Source organism: Chinchilla lanigera, unplaced genomic scaffold (assembly GCF_000276665.1).
Source record: "Chinchilla lanigera isolate Chin_1 unplaced genomic scaffold, ChiLan1.0 scaffold00043, whole genome shotgun sequence".
In the NCBI taxonomy this organism is placed as follows: Eukaryota; Metazoa; Chordata; class Mammalia; order Rodentia; family Chinchillidae; genus Chinchilla; species Chinchilla lanigera.
The window spans coordinates 5,491,408-5,507,385 of record NW_004955444.1 but is presented as its reverse complement, the minus strand read 5'-3'; the positions used below and the strand labels follow the sequence as shown (position 1 = coordinate 5,507,385).

The window sequence follows — 15,978 nt, the reverse complement described above, 5'->3', positions numbered from 1 at the left end:
GTGTACAATGTGTGTGTCCGTGTGTGCTGCAAGGAGATCGGTCCTAGTCTGTTTGGGCTGCTATAGCAAAGCTTAACAGACTGGTTGGCATAAATAGCACGAATGAGTCCTTCCAGTTGTAGAAGTGGGGAAGACGCCAGCTCGTCTGGCTCCTGATGGGGACTCTCTCTGCAGCTTGTGGAGAGCCACCTTATTTTTGTGTCATCACGCGGTGGCAGGAGAAAGGGTTTACTCCTTTGCATCTGTTCTTATAAGTACACTGATCTTACTGGGTAAGGGCTGTCCTCTCATCACCTCGTTTAACCTTAATTACCTCCAGAAAGGATTTGTCTCTAGAAATCGTCACATTGGGGTTGGGACTTCAACATAGGGATTTTGGGTGGGTAAAAGTATTCATTCCATAGTTTGCATAGCAAGTTCTTCCAGTAGAAACTAAAAATGACAGAATTATTATTTTTTGTTGTTGTTGTTTCTTTTGAGACAGGGTCTTGCTCTATAATTCAAGCTTTTGATTCTCAGTACCAAAAATAAATAAATAAAGTATAATTCAGCTGGCCCTGACCACTATGTAGTGCAGGCTGGCCTCAAACCTGTGACAGTTCTTTTGCCTCAGCCTTATGAGTGCTGGGATTACAGCCTGTGCTACCATGCCTGGCTCGTGACAAAGTTAGTTTTTTTTTATCCAATTCTTAAATTAATCAAATTGGAATTTATGAAGAAATTGATGAAAAAATGGTCATCTCTGCATTTATTTCATTTTTGTATACACTTTTAAAAAGAATTACAATAGAGTTTATCTACTGTAAAATAATTTTTAAAACGTTTTCTCTTGGGGAAGCTAAGATGAGAACTGTTAAAAACGTTATGGGCATAAGCCACAATCAATACACAGGAAAAATGAGGTGTGTCCCCACCTATCCGGTCTTAAAAGGATCCACACTACTTCTGTTAACTTAGTACCCACTCTTCTTCCAAAAACCAGTAATGAGTGTTAGAGATATAATTGTATTTTGAAAAGCTATCTTTGTTAAAAAATTTAAAGAGCCTAATTTTTATGTCAAGGTTTATTTACTTTGGAAAAACTTCATTACTCACCCTCTTACGAGTAAGGCAATGCTTCACTTGCAGAATGGGATCGGTTGTTCACAAGGTAACAAGGACTGTGACGTTGATATAAGGAATAAGTGCTTCTCTCTCTGGACGGGGAGCTTCTCAGTTACCCATGGGGTATCAACCGTCAGCTCCTTCACATACAAATAGCTAACTTGTTTCCACTTAAAAACAAATATTTGTCTCCAATAAAAGAATACTATGGTAATGTTTTTGTTCAGCTAACTTGCTGATCTGAGACTTTCTGAATTCTTCACCTGTGTGTTTACTGAAATCATCTCACAAAGTGTGTAGTTTGAGAACCCCTTGCTACATGAAATGCATCACATACTTTTCCCGTTTTACCCCCAGTGAATTATCCATCAGACATTTTACTTACGGATCTGCAATCTGCTAGCAGAGTTTTTGCAGCTCTGCTGTTAGGCAGGCCCACAGCTTGGGTTAAATCACGGTTTGTTTTGTGATTCTAGAATATTCTGTAGAATTTCTTTTTCAGATTTTCCGTACTCCTGTTCTCACAGATTGTATTTCAACAGAGAGACATATTGCTAGGTAAATTTTAGTACTGTGATACATACAAAAAGCATGAATTGTAGAATTTCATATTTATAAATATTAAATATTTGTTACATACTATACCAGCCAAATCTGTATTTGTTCTCAAATGTGTATCTGTATTTGTTCTCAAATGCAGATTCTTGAGGAACAAGTAATAAAGATAATTCCTGTGGAGCATTCTGTCACAAACCTTTCTCTTGTAAATGCTCAATAAGTGGTTATTCTATCCCCATGAGTGTTGTTCTAAAAGAGGAAAATTATTAAATAAAATATTAATGAAGAAGTTTCCCATTTCTTGGCTTCAGAAAGGGAAACATCCCCAGAAGGAAAATTATATGAATCTTTAAAGTTTAATTTTATTTTTCATTGTCACTGATACAACAAATTTATAGAAGATTTGTACATAATGTTGATCTTAAGTATGTAGAAAGCCTCTCACTCTTAAAGTAGTAAGTTTTTCTTTATTTTAGAGGCTACTGAAACCAAGATTATCTTTTTCTCATGAAATTTTTCATAGTTGGCATTACCTATGTGATAGTTTATAACTTTTAGGGAACCAAACAGTTGGGGCATCATTCTTAGAATTTCATGTCATGTGAAGAGCTGGAGACCTAGTCTGTTCTGGAGAAGTGTGGCAGCTGAAAAGCAGATAGCCCTACGAGAACGTGAAGAAGCAAGATTTACCTAGCCATATTCCTGAGAGTCTCCACAGCTGGTGGGAAAACCCAAAACGAGCTGTTATTTAGTACCGTAACCCTGTATAAATTGTTCAGATGTCTTATCCTGCTTTACATATATTTATGAATAGTGAAGTCTTTAAAATCCATTGAATCTTCTCAATGTAAAAATAGATGTCATTAAAATGTGTCCCCATTTTTATTCAAAGCTTACAGGCAAAATGTAAAGAAATGTTTACTAGGTCACTACCTACCTTCTCAGTACTATGTAACATGGTATGTAAAAAAGATTAGACAAAATTAGATGAAACTTCCTTCCCTCAGTCTTTCTTTTACCTGAGCTTTGTAAGTAGAGACTAACTCACCCTGGAGCTGCTGACCTTGGCCTCCCTCAAGTCAAGAGCCAGACAAGCAAGGCAGGGTTTGCGCAGCATGATCCTAAGGCCAGAGCAACTGGCTTTACAACCAGAGGATGAGTAGTTCTCAAAACAGTGAGATCATTTTCCAGTCAATGGGAGCACCCTTCTTGCACAAACCTCAGCCAGTTTCTCGTGATAGTCAGCACTTTAATTCAGTTACAAAAACTTCTTACTTACATCTAAATAGATTTGGTTTACATATTTTATTAAAACATATGTAGTCCATAGAGGATAGTACATATTTTAGTTTTTTTTTTTTGTCTTTTTTGAGACAGGGTCTCCCTGTGCAGTTCAGGAAGGCCTTGAGCTCACTTTGTAACCCAGGCTGGTTTTGAATTCACAACGATTCTCCTGCCTCAGCCTCCTGAGTGGTGGGATTACAGGTGTGCACCACCACGCCTGGCTATGGATCGTACACATTGTAAATAAGATCTTTAGCCATCCTAAACAACATCTGTTTCAAATGGCACACATAGTTTTAGTTGAGTATTTTTGGAATACTCTTAGAAAAATCATTGCTATCATCATCTACCAGTGATTTTCACATAGTTAACATTCTCATTTACCGTGTATAATGAATTTTTTTTTTCCAGTTTTAGTGTATATCTTTTTTTAGTGCATAAATGTGTATGTGCGTGTGGGGGGGCGGGGAGGGAATGAATTGAAAGACGATGTGAAAATTGTGTACCACTCGACAGTGTCTTGAACTCTGGGAGTGATCAACCAGTAATAATTGGACGGCATGTTTAAATCATGTAGCTTTTTGAGATTATTTTTAGATGACTAAAACTAATCAGATTTCAGTTAAAGCAGCCAGATGTCTAAAGGACAAGCATTCCATACAGAGAGGAAGGTGAGCGCGGATACCCCGAAACAGAGCCTGTTGTGTGGTTTGGGGCGCAGCCGCGAGGCCGGTGTGACCCTGCAGGACAGGAGAGTGGCCGGGCAGTTGTACTGGGGCAGAGGGGATGACGGATGCTGTTCTAAGGCAGTTTTCACCCTAAGGATCTTCTCGTTTATTCTGAGCGAGCTGGAAAGCTCCTGCAGTATTTGGAACAGAGGGACGGCAGGTTTGGACTTGGATGCTTTAACTGTGTGGACATAAACTGGAGAGGGCCAAGTCAGAATCAAGCAGAGGTCGTAGGAGAGCCTGTTGCAGTAAGTCAGATGGTATATGATACCGTCCATGGTTACCGTGGTCACGGTGCTCGTCACACTTTAACCTTGGGCGCATTTTAGTGTACAGCACGTACAAATTGCTCCTGGTTTGGATGAAAGGTGTGAGACCCAGAGAAGGTGCAAAGGTGGAATAAGGATTTTATGCTGAGGTGCCAGTAACAGTGGAGTTGTCATGTACCGTGACAGGAGGCTTACAGAAGGCACGGATTTGGGGACTCTACGGGGTTAAGAATTTTATTTCACCCCAGATCAACTTGAGATACATACTGGCTGCACGTGGAGGTGCTGAGTAAGCGGCACAATACGCAGATTTAGAATAAGAGAAGAACTGGAAATCAGCTATTTAGAAGTGATAATTAAAGCCAGGAACTGAGTGAGGTAACAAGATGTGGATTTACGGAAATTAGGAGACTTCACGAGACAGTGACTCAGGCTCTCCAAGTCATCTGTTTTCTCAGTTTCGTAGACCCGTTGAGTACAAATGCTCAGATGCAGAGATGAGTCCTGACTTTTGCATGCTTTGTGCCTCCAAGTTAGAAGGCTTCCTGCCTAAATTTTTAAAAATCACATGAATGGTAAAACCTGGAAGTAGGTGAAAAGAAGCAATGGTGCCAAGTTAATTCTATATTTGAATTATTGTTTCATTAATGAGTGAAGTAACCAGCTTTCTTTCTATTTTTATATATTATATATATATATATTCTTTTTTTCAGAGTGTATTGTCCTCGTAACTGTATGCAGGCGAATCCACATTATGCCCGTGTAATTGGATCTCGGGTGTATTCTGATGTAAGTATCCTAATTGCTGCAGCGCTCAGTATTCGTGTATCTATAAGAATGTATATATGTATGTATATATCTGCCTGTGCACACAGAGGGAGGGAATAGTTTCTGTACAGATACACATGCTCTCAGATTTGCACTGTGCAGATATGAATGTATGATCATGTACTTTGACTAAATTTTTCTTCATATCTCCCCCATATCTTATGCGAGACACTTAAATATTCTCAAAGCATTCTTGGAAAGGAAAATACATTTTGTCTTTAATTAGTCTTCCTTTGGTTCCCAAGTTTCTGAAGTAGGAACTAGACAATTCAGATTTTGTCAAATGTATAAGCAGTATTTCAGTTCCAAAGGGCATTTGGAAAATGGTATAGTACCAAAAATAGATAACCCTTTAAAACAAACAGAGGGGTATATTTTGAAGGGGATGAAAATGTCCACCCGTCTTTTACTATAGTATTTTAAAAATGTAAACATTCACTGTATTATTTTTTAATCATACATCGTGCATCAGGGAACTGGTCCCGGCGTGTGGTACTCTATGCTGTGATGGGGTTGGGTGTGGAGTGTCGCTTGTGATGGCTTCAGTAGGGGTCAGTGCGTTCTGAGCCAGGTTTTAAGTGTTGCTGATAAGAGGAGTAGGGAACACATTCTCGGGAGGACATGGACATCTACAAAGACCTTGGGGTGAGAGTGAGTGTGCTTCATGGGGCATAACAGACAGCTTTGGCCGTCCCTGCGCCACTGAGAGCTGGAGCTGGAAGGGGCAGTAGTCAGATTCATGAGAGGAGGGGGTGCGCTCTTGAAACATGCAGCTGAGGACTGAAGGTGCATTGAGAAACCGTTACAGATTTCCACGAGAGTCACAGAAACAGGAATTCTCCCTTGATGCAGGTGTCCCACTGAATACCAGGGGAATTCGTTTAAAGAGGCCTGAGACAAGCATACTACATCTTACGTCTCTCGACAAATTCATTCAGGTCTAAGATTTCTGCTTTCCAATTCAGCTTCCCCTTTGAAATCATTCTCTCATGTCGTTTCTCTCGTGCTCCAGTCTTGTGTTATTTTTTATCTGAAGCTTACATACACTGCAGGTACCTTGGTTTTGCTTTTGTGCTTGTATTCCTTTTCTGAAATACATACTTTTAAAACTTTTCTGTTAAAATTGTGGCTGATCTTTTACATGCTACATTATTGCCATTTTCTCTGAGTTGTACTACTGGCTTTCCTAAGCCAAGTGTGAAGTCTGTCTTCTTCCAACTCCTAATGTTTTTTTCCTTTTAGCACTTAGACATATGAAGCAGCATGATTGCTACTACCTGCTGTCTTTCGTTACTTTGTAAGGTGTTTGAAGGCAGCCGCTGGGCAATTCATTCATTTATTTCATCACTTGATTTGATGTCTGGCAAGTTATGAATAACGTGGGTTCGTTCTTGCCTTAACAGAATTTAGAGCACACAGTGAGTGATATCAGATACTAAGCAAGCACTTTACACATAAATATTTGTTGAAAAGAATAAATTAAGAAATGTTCAGGAATGGGCATATCTGGTTTCCAAAGAAATCATTCTCTCCGTGTTTTCCTTTTATGCACAAGAACTTTTAATTTGAGTGATTTCAGATACAAAAGGTCCTGAAGTTATGGTTTGGTTAGAATCTATTTTGTGAGTGCACTTTATCTTGCTGCCTCAATGAAATGGGTAGGTAATATGTATTATGTAGGTCCTTCGAAGAGAAAATTGGAGATATAAAGATTATTAAAACATGGTGGGCAGGCGTGGTGGCGCATGCTGGTAATCCCAGCACGAGGGAGGCTGAGGCAGGAGGGTCGTTGCGAGTGCAAGACCAGCCTGGGCTACAAAGTGAGCTCAAGGCCAGCCTGAACTGCATAGTGAGACCCTGTCTCAAAAAGGGAAAAAAAAAAAAAAAGATATGGTAAGGGCAGAGTAAGAGATTAAACCATTAATTTTCAGCTCCTACAAAATACCTTATCTCTTCAAGCAAGGTTGATATAGAAAGGATGAGAATGAAGCAGCTTCTCTTCCTTCCTGTTTTTCTTCCTTTTCCCCTTCTTTTTCTTTCCAGTTATAGAGTTAGAACTTGTACATTCTACTGCTTTAAAACTTCCATTTTTAGTTTATTATACATTCTTAACTTCTGCATTCCTTAAAAAATTCCACTGGATTTATAGGCAAAATCTATTTTCTCTTCAAAAATATACATTATTATAAAGTATGAATATGAGAAAAAAGTTCTAAACTTTGAACTTAGTAGGAATGCCTGCTGACTACATAATTGTAAGAAAAAAATACTCTCAAAACGTAGTAAGAGGTTGGGTTTAGTGAATGCTATATCTGAGCACTTTCGTTGGCTTGTGGGGAAAATGCTGATAATACCCTTTCAGCAGAAGAGGATAAATGCTGAAATGTTCCAGTATCATTTTAATTCCGTTTGTTATGCATTCCATACAGTTATGAAGTCAGTGCCGTGTTTAAGATGATGAGTAGAATGCCGTGTCAGAGAAGGACACAGGTTTTAGATACGTGGTGTTTTGTGATAGACCAAAAGCCTGAGAAGGATTCAGCAGCTTGGCCTTCAGGCTCTCTGCACTAATAAATACTGACTGATGCCTCAGAGTTCAGAGCACAGCAATAAAGCAAGGTCATGTAAGATACACACGCTTATGTGAACTTAAAAAAGCACATTAAATCACTGCATGTGCACAGAGAGAAGAAGACACCAGCGGCACTGGAGAGGACCCGGGGGGCTCTGAGGAGGATTGCCGCATACTGGAACGTTTCAAGCATTTCCTGTTGTGGGATTTTCTCGGGCTGAACTCGGCTATCCACAAGCTTTGGTAGAACATTTGGATTAAAGCCAAAGTTAAAAAATAGACAATAGTTTCGTGCTCTGAAAGAAATTATTTTAGAAGTTAGTACTTTTAAAAATTTGAAATTACTGGACCTGAAGCGATAATTTTCTCCTCCATAGAAAGCTTTTCCCATCCAGCTTATATAACCGATGGACTATAAACACAGACTCTTCCTAGCACTGTTGTCAGAACCTTCAAACCTGGGTGGCAAGCTTGGCAACTCTAGGTGGAAGATACGACTATTTTCTATATTCTCCTTCTTGGGATTGTTCTTTCAGGCAAATATCTGCAATAGATTATATTATTTAATAGGGATAAAACTTACCTCTTAATATATACCTATATTTTAGCAAAGGGACTGTTATATGCAGAATTGTGGTTAAGTTGCGTATGACTCAAAACTAAACATAAATGAATAAAAATGAACGTACATGAACAGATCATCCGGCTTGTATTTGGTTAGACTGATTCAATATACCCAAGCAGAGGCTAAAATTAGAATGATGGGCCCTTGAAGAGTTAATAAGAGCTAGTTTGCTCTTTAGTGCTGTGACTGGTAAAGCTTGCTGTTTGGGTAGACAAATGTTGGCTGGATTAAGTGGGGAGGAATCTTGCCTTGGAAGCCATCCATCACACTTGCCTTCAGACTTGCTCACACTGGCTTGGACACTGTGACTTTTGAAACATTCCTTTATGTGGAGTATCATCCAGTAGCTGCTTACTGACCAGATAGGAATCAGGGAGTTCAGCCCTGCAGAAGCGTGGATCGGGTAAGTTCAGGAGGTGTTTCCTAGTAACAGCCGTTTCTTCGCTTGCCTCTTCAGCTGTCCAGTATCTGCAGGGCAGCAGTCCATGCTGGGGTCATTCGAAATCATGGGGGCTACGTGGACGTTATGCCTGTGGACAAGAGGAAGACTTATGTGGCTTCTTTTCAGAATGGAATCTTCTCAGAAAGGTAAAAATAAAGCAAATTATATGTACTTCTGGTATGCCATCTGTCTTACTGTTTATGGCTGTTGTACAAGGATCCACTTGAGGCTGGGCTGGAGGCTGTGTGCTAAACTGGTGCATTCCCTTGCATGCTTATTTTATAGCCAGTCTTCCAGAGATGAGAGACGCTGCAGTGCCAGAGGGACCTGTCTCCTGCGGGCTTATAAAGTCCAACATAAAAACCAGATTATGAGTCAGAGCCATTCTTTTGTTAATTGATCTTATAATTAGGAGATTTCTTTGATCCTCTTTTGGATTTTCTAGATTTTTTTTTTTTTTTTTGTATTTCATTCTTTTAGGTAAGTAAGGCACTGAGTATTTCTCTAATCCAGTTATCTGGCAAAGTATTTGACAAAAACAGTAAGCCTGATTTTCCCTAGAATCAAACTCTCTTTGATTGAAAGTTGGATGCCTAGTGTGATATACATAAAGTCTTTTAGGTCATCTCATGCTGTATTACCCATTGAATGTTACATGTTTTTCAGTAATTGGAGAAAATTGATGTGACTCACTTTATCAAGTATTAGTAAACATTATGAGAAATGAGTCTTTAATGATTTTTTAAATTAGTGGCACTATAGAAATAATATTAAGTTCCATTTATTTACATAGACACAGAAAAAATCCCTCTTACATATTTGCTGAATCCTTCAAAATTGCCAATGAAAGATTCAAATATATAGTAGTTTCTCTAAAGAACGACGTGGGGGAGGGATGTGCCGTGCTGGTTATCTGTCTTCACTGTTTGTGTGTCATCCTCATAAAGAGACAGAGCTGTATTTAGCATCTGTTTTCAGGTAAGATTACATCAAGAAACCACCGCTGAGGAGGTGACTTCCCTCTAACCTAGCTTCTGGCCTTGCTGTGCTGATAGGTCATATAAAGTAGCTTCTCAAGTTATGGAATCCCATATGCTCTTTTATAATCTCTTCTGAGTGATGAGAGTTTATTTACTTCTCATACTTCTTAAGCTTATTTTAAAACTACAAAATAGTAGCCAATATTGTAATAAAACTGATAATAATAATTATTTTTGAGTAGCTGCTATGAACATTGCAGACATTAGACTCTACTGAACTCTTGTATATTTACTAGCTCAGTTCCACTTACAACTCTAGAATTTTGATTCTGTACGCCTTAATTTGTATATGTCTTAACTGAGAGTTAAATTAATTAAATAACTGATATACCTAAGGTCATGTAACTGAATCTTTTTTTTTTCTGGTACCGGGAATTGAACTCACAACCTTGCACCTGCCAGGCAGGCCGTGTGCCACTGAGCTTAAATCCCCAGCCCCATGTAACTGAATCTTGAAACTCAGGTTCAGCACTAGATCTATGTGCTTAAAAATACACATTTTCCCAGCATATCACTGTGGACAAATAAGAAACACCAAACACCTCCACCTCTTAGGCCGCTTGGTCTATAAATATAAATAAATTCATATGGCTTTAGATTGGTCATCTGCTTGTATGAGAAACCTGGTGTGTGTGTGTGGGGGGGTGTATGTTTTTTTGTGTGTGTATTGTAATGATCTTATATTTTTCTTACTCTAAAATTATCTCATTTGAATAAATATGTAAGAGGAACTATCTGTTATCTTAACACTTACTGTGTTTATTTTTAAGTATTTTTTAATTATTAAGAAAATTAACTTTATGCAAAAAATGTAAAAACTTCAAAAGCTTGTGCAGTTGATGAAATTGAATAATGATTAACCTGTTGCCAACCTGCTTTAACTTCTAGACATTAAACATAACTTGATTGAGGTTGCCAAATACAAAATAAACAATAAAATGTAAAATATACAGTTCTACATTACTTTTACATTTAGTTTTAAGAGTGCCACCAGGAATGAGATAGTGTTCCGTGCGTGTGTGTGGATTTTTCCATTTTAGTGAAGAAGGTGCTATGTCCTTTCTTATTTGACTGTTACATTTCCTCAGTAACATTTTTTTCTTGAAACTATAAATGTTAAGAAGCATTAATCTGTATGATGGCAATATAATTTAATTTTTTTCAGACTTAGGTAAAGATAATAAGCATTTCCTATAGCATTTCTCAGATATCAGTGACTTTCTGAAGTCATAGTTAACTTTTAACTATCCAAATCACTTGTAAACTTGAATCTCAGTGTCCCTCAATGAAGTGGGATAACAGCTGCCTAACTGCTTTATTAAATTGAAAAGTAGTGCATTATCTAGAATCTGTGAAGTTCTATCGAGGTTCCTATTTTTCTCATAATCTTAAATTTATTTAGTAAGCTAGTTCAGCAGACAGCCAAAGCTTAAAGGATTATGTCGTCCTTGAGGTTTCCAGGAACTGTAAATTGCAGTAGTCTGAGAACATTGACCATCTGGATTCATACAGCTGCTTTCCTGACTGCCATAGGGTGTTATGATTTATTAGAAGGCTTATACGTGGAGGTGACATCAATGTTTTTGTATTTTTTGCAGTTTACAGAATCCTCCAGGCGGAAAGGCATTCAGAGTGTTTGCTGTTGTGTGAAGTGGAACCCTTGGATGGGGGTCACAGGGACTATTCCAAATGCCACGGTTCTGAAGTTTGTATAAAACTGTAACATTACTGTACAGAAGATAGAAACTATTTTCAGTGCTCCCCCCTCCCAGTGCCAGATGCATATAAATCCTGATAGACAAAGTCTATAAGATGAAACATGGGACTTTAGCTTTGGGAAAAAGAATGAATATGTAATGGTTTTAGAAATCCTGTGTTAAATATTGCTATATTTTCTTAGCAGTTATTTCTACAGTTAATTACATAGTCATGATGGTTCTACATTTCATATATTTTATTACATGGTGCTTTGTATATGCCACTAATAAAATGAATCTAAATATTGAATGTGAATGGCCTTCAAAAATTACCTGGTGCATTTTAAAACAATGGACTCTAAAACTGAAAGAAACCTTTTTATCATACCTTCCCCAGTCCAAAGCTATGTTGTTACCTAGTCTAAATCTCAAGCTGTTTTTCACTTAGTACTTGCACAGTTTTTTCCTCTAAGTTTAGGTATATAGAATATTAAATCTTGATACTCCATTTGTTATTTTGTATAAAATAATCCTTTAGTATCCAAATGAAACTTTTAACATGTTTAATTTTTCAGGAATGGAATTAAGACAAACTATGGCATGAAGACACTCTTAGTGCTCATGTAATAAATACTGAGTTGAGCACAAGCAGCCAGAGCTTTCGATGTATTGTTAAACTGGAGGTCACACATTTTGTTTTGTATCCTGGCAAATACTCCTGCAGGCCAGGAAGTATAATAGCAGAGAGTCTAACAAAGACAAACTAATGTATTGCATTACTGTTGTCACTGCCACTGATTTTCATAATGGCAAGTGACCTTGTGTATAAATATTGCCATATTATGGTACCTATACTGGTGACATGTTTCTATGAAAAAATGTATTATCCTTCGAGACTAAAAATCTGTAAAATGTTACTTTTTTCTGCTGGTGAATTTATTCATTTCCTATAAACATATTAAAATCAATGATGCTTTGAAGTCTTATTTTCAGCTTTGATTTAGAAATTTTTTTAGATAAATAAGAAATATCAATGTAAGTCTTGTAAGTTTGGTTTATTGAAACTAGTATGAATAACATACTTAATGCTAGCAGTCTGCAAAGCCAGCCTAATTATTTATTTAGCTTGTATTTTACACTTTCAATTGCATGTCCAAAAGAACCTTTTAGTTATTTAGCTATTTTTATGTGGAACACAAAATACTCATTTAGAAACACTATAGTAAGAGAAAAGTTGAATAAAATGGGAGATGAAGTTACAAAGAAGAAAAAATCTGAAATATATGAAATGACTGTAATTATAAAACATTGGCAGGACAATAAATACTTCAAGTGTTTTGAGAAAGTAAGTGAGTGGGTGTTTGGGAGCAAAAAAGGGGTGACAAATTATATTCAAAGATCAGGGAGAGCAAAAGAGTTGGATAATGCAAAAGGAAAGAGAAAAGGGGGTCTCAAATAGCTTTGGGAAGCAAATTATGAATAAACCAAAATTCCATGATTGTTTATCAAGAAGTAGGCAGTCGATAACATAGTGATAATCAAAAATTAATGATACATGAATTAAAAATTTCAAATCTTAAAGCAGATTTTGTAGGAACATTTTTTTCTAAAACATACTTTCATATGTTCATCTTGGGGAATTATATCACAAGCATAATTAACAAAGAAATAAGTATGTAAAGATAAAGTTTAGGATCTAATAATAAAAGACTTAATGACTTTATTAAATACTGTATGTGACTCTCCCCATATTTTTTTCATTCTTCATGCCTCCTAATATTAAATTATCAGCTCTGTTAGTTATAGTTTCATAAATGTCCTTGCACTACACCAATACATTTTTGGAAACCAACTTTTCAATAATTGCTAAAAAGCTGTCAGTTACAGTCATGGTTATGCTTACACATGAAGAATGGGTGGCCTACCAAACACCTGACATGTATTGGGCAGCGGCTGTATTTTAGAAACATCTCCATACATTTCATGTTATTTGATTCTCCTAACCTGAGAGACACAGTTATTTCCCATTCTTACTAAACACAGATTCTCAAAGGTTATGCAACATTATCTGTGGCCTCGAGCTTGCAAAATGTACTTCACATCCCCAGTTCTCTAAACGCAAAGCATTTCCCCTAGATCCCTGCTACATACTTCTCTGGGGACTATGAGTAACTGTACTAGTTCCTGCCACACCAGGTTTAGAAATATTCTTAGAGAAGATTTTATAAGCCTTGAATATGTCATAAATTTGCTAGGTGGAGGAAGAATCTGTAAGAAGACAATAGAGATTAAGCTTTCCACAGAAAAGGATAAGAAGGAACATTGCGTCAGGGAACACAAGAAAAGATGAGGCTCGTGTTCCAGAGCTTTCAAATTAGTAGACTACTTTTTCAAGGAATTAGACTGAACTACCTCCTCTGTCCCAAGGCAAGCCCCACTTGCATCAAATAGTATATCTCTCCTGCCTGTAAAGCCAGTTCAAGATCTCCAAGCTGCCGACGCTGCCATGACTGCATATGTTGCCTCAGTCTTCTGCCACCCACGGCCTGCTGGTATAGCTGTCTGGACCTAAAAAATACCTTCTGCCTTCAAGTGGCTCTTGTCAGCCAGCCCATCTTCAGCTTTAAGTGGAAAGACTCCAGTTATGCACTCAAAAGCTCACTGATGTGGACTCAACCTCCCAGAGGTTCAAATACTCGTTTCCCCTTTGAAAAAGTACTTCTGATTAATGACATGCAAGCTGCCTGCTGGAAAGACACAAAAGCTCTGCTGCAGTAACTGGCACAAACTGGTCACAAGAAAAAAACTCCACAACTTCCTTGGAGCTGCTGGCTTCTATAAAATCTGGATTCTTGAGTTCACAAAAACAATGCCTACTCAGACTGGCAGCCCCTGGGAGCACCCAGTGGTCTCTCAGGGCTGTCTCCCCGCTCTGCCTCCATGCTTGAAAGGGTCCTGTCCTGATCAAGAATGTCAGCAAGCTCACTTTAGACTGGGAACTCGCTGTCCAGGTACCACATGCTGTACTGGGATGAACTGTTCTAAAACCGACCCCCTGACACATATCGAATACACCTTGTGTACAGGTGGAAGTGTCTTTGTTAGGAATGAAGTCTGACAACCTAGATTTGCTGTGGTCACCTTTGACAAAACTATTTTGGCCAAAACTCTCTTGCAGGGAGGATCTGCACAGCAAACTTCTGTTTGGAAACCTGCCACCAAAGGTGCAAAATAATCTGGTCCAGAGCCTAAGCCCCCTCAGGGGATGCAATTGACTGAACCCCAGCCAGAAAAACTTTACCCAGAATTCCAGGAAGATCAGAGCTAGACCTGCCCCCACCATTTGTTCTGCAAGGTCCAGCCAGAGAGCTGACACCCATACTCCTACAGCCAGCTCAGGCTTTAGTGTCTGCATCAGTGTCGCTGACTACAGGCATTATAGTGGACTCTCCCTATTTAAAGATATATAGATAGATTACCCAGAAATAAAACACAATCCTACAGAAACAGCTTATGATCAGTTAAAAGACCAGCTCTGTCTGTAGACATTTTTGCACACACATATAAATCACGTACATATTAACTACCGCTACAAGTTTCAGAAATCCAACCTTAGATCTGCTGGAAAATTTACCTGGACAGCTCCTTCAAGACTCACTCTGAAAAAAATAACACTACCAGTCCCCGCACGGCTGAACCCAGAGGACATTGTTCACAGGATTGCTCCATACCTATTCCCCTTGATTTTTGTGTCTTTTCAGGCTGCTTGCTCCAGTACTTGCTTCCCTGCCCCCGCCCCCAGAGCTGTGGCTTTTGTTAGTTGACCTGGATTCTGCTTACCCCACTCCTTGCTTCCCCGCCCCTTGCTAGCTGTTTTGTGCCTTAAAATGTATGGACGATTGCCCCAAGAGAATAGAACAATCAGTCAAACACTTGGCCAAGATTTGTTGAGCATCCAAGGCACACTGGACACTCCTAGATGAGATTAACTCCCTCACTACCTTGCCAGAGTAACGTTACACAACAGACAGGCCTAAATTATGCCTCTTCCTAAAAAGCAATTTAGAGAAAAACTCTACAGTAAGACAATCATGGGACCTTCCTAAAGCCCACCCTAGGGTCACTGACAACTCTGATGTTACTCCTTCTAGCTGGCACTTAGCTCAAAAGATCACACAAATATGCCCAGCAAAGATTTGCTGGGGAAACTAAAGGAAGGGGGAAATGTAACCGAAAATGGCCCCCAGTCACTATAGTTCAGTTTCATAGTTGCCCAGGTAATAGTTGCTGCTCCAGTTCCAGTTGCTTCTGTCTCTTAGAAATGGCGGGTCGGTGTGAGGCATAGCCGGTCACCACGATGCACACTGTATAAACCAATCCCCACCTGACAGGCCATTCTGCCTCTGCACTTCCTACTTTCATATCCAGTGTAAGCCCAAGACCACCAGAGACCAGGGCCTGATATTCTGGGAATGACCCCAATCAGCACCCATTGACATAAATAAATCTGCTTCCAAGTCCTGAGCGTTGCTTTGGTTGGTGTTTCTGCTTGCTGTTGCAAATATACATCAAATTTCTTATCTGTTTACATTCCAACAGACATTAAAATTGTTGTGTTTTAGAGCATATGAATAAACATGCTGTGAACATTTATGTACAAGTTTTTGGGTGAAAACATATCTTCAATTCTTCTGGGTAGACTTTCTGGGTCATATGTAAATATGTGATTAACTTTATCTTTTTATTATCATTAAGTTTATTGGTACAGTTTAGATGTACATAATGATCATATCCATCCTAGGGAATTTGTTCCTGTATATGGTATATCTTA

The 15,978-nt window shown here is 38.5% G+C and overlaps 1 protein-coding gene and 1 pseudogene across 1 annotated transcript in view; both read left to right on the top strand.

The window, feature by feature from the left end:
• Positions 1-12,133, top strand: part of Crispld1 (cysteine-rich secretory protein LCCL domain containing 1) — a gene marked incomplete at its 5' end in the record, with an annotated part of 41,025 nt that extends 28,892 nt beyond the window's left edge. The window contains 3 exon segments of the mRNA XM_013518125.1: positions 4,657-4,732; positions 8,426-8,556; positions 11,049-12,133. Coding sequence (XP_013373579.1) covers positions 4,657-4,732; positions 8,426-8,556; positions 11,049-11,100 — 259 coding nt within the window. The 3' untranslated portion in view covers positions 11,101-12,133.
• An 828-nt stretch (positions 12,134-12,961) lies between these two features.
• Positions 12,962-15,978, top strand: part of LOC106149359 — a 6,346-nt pseudogene continuing 3,329 nt past the window's right edge.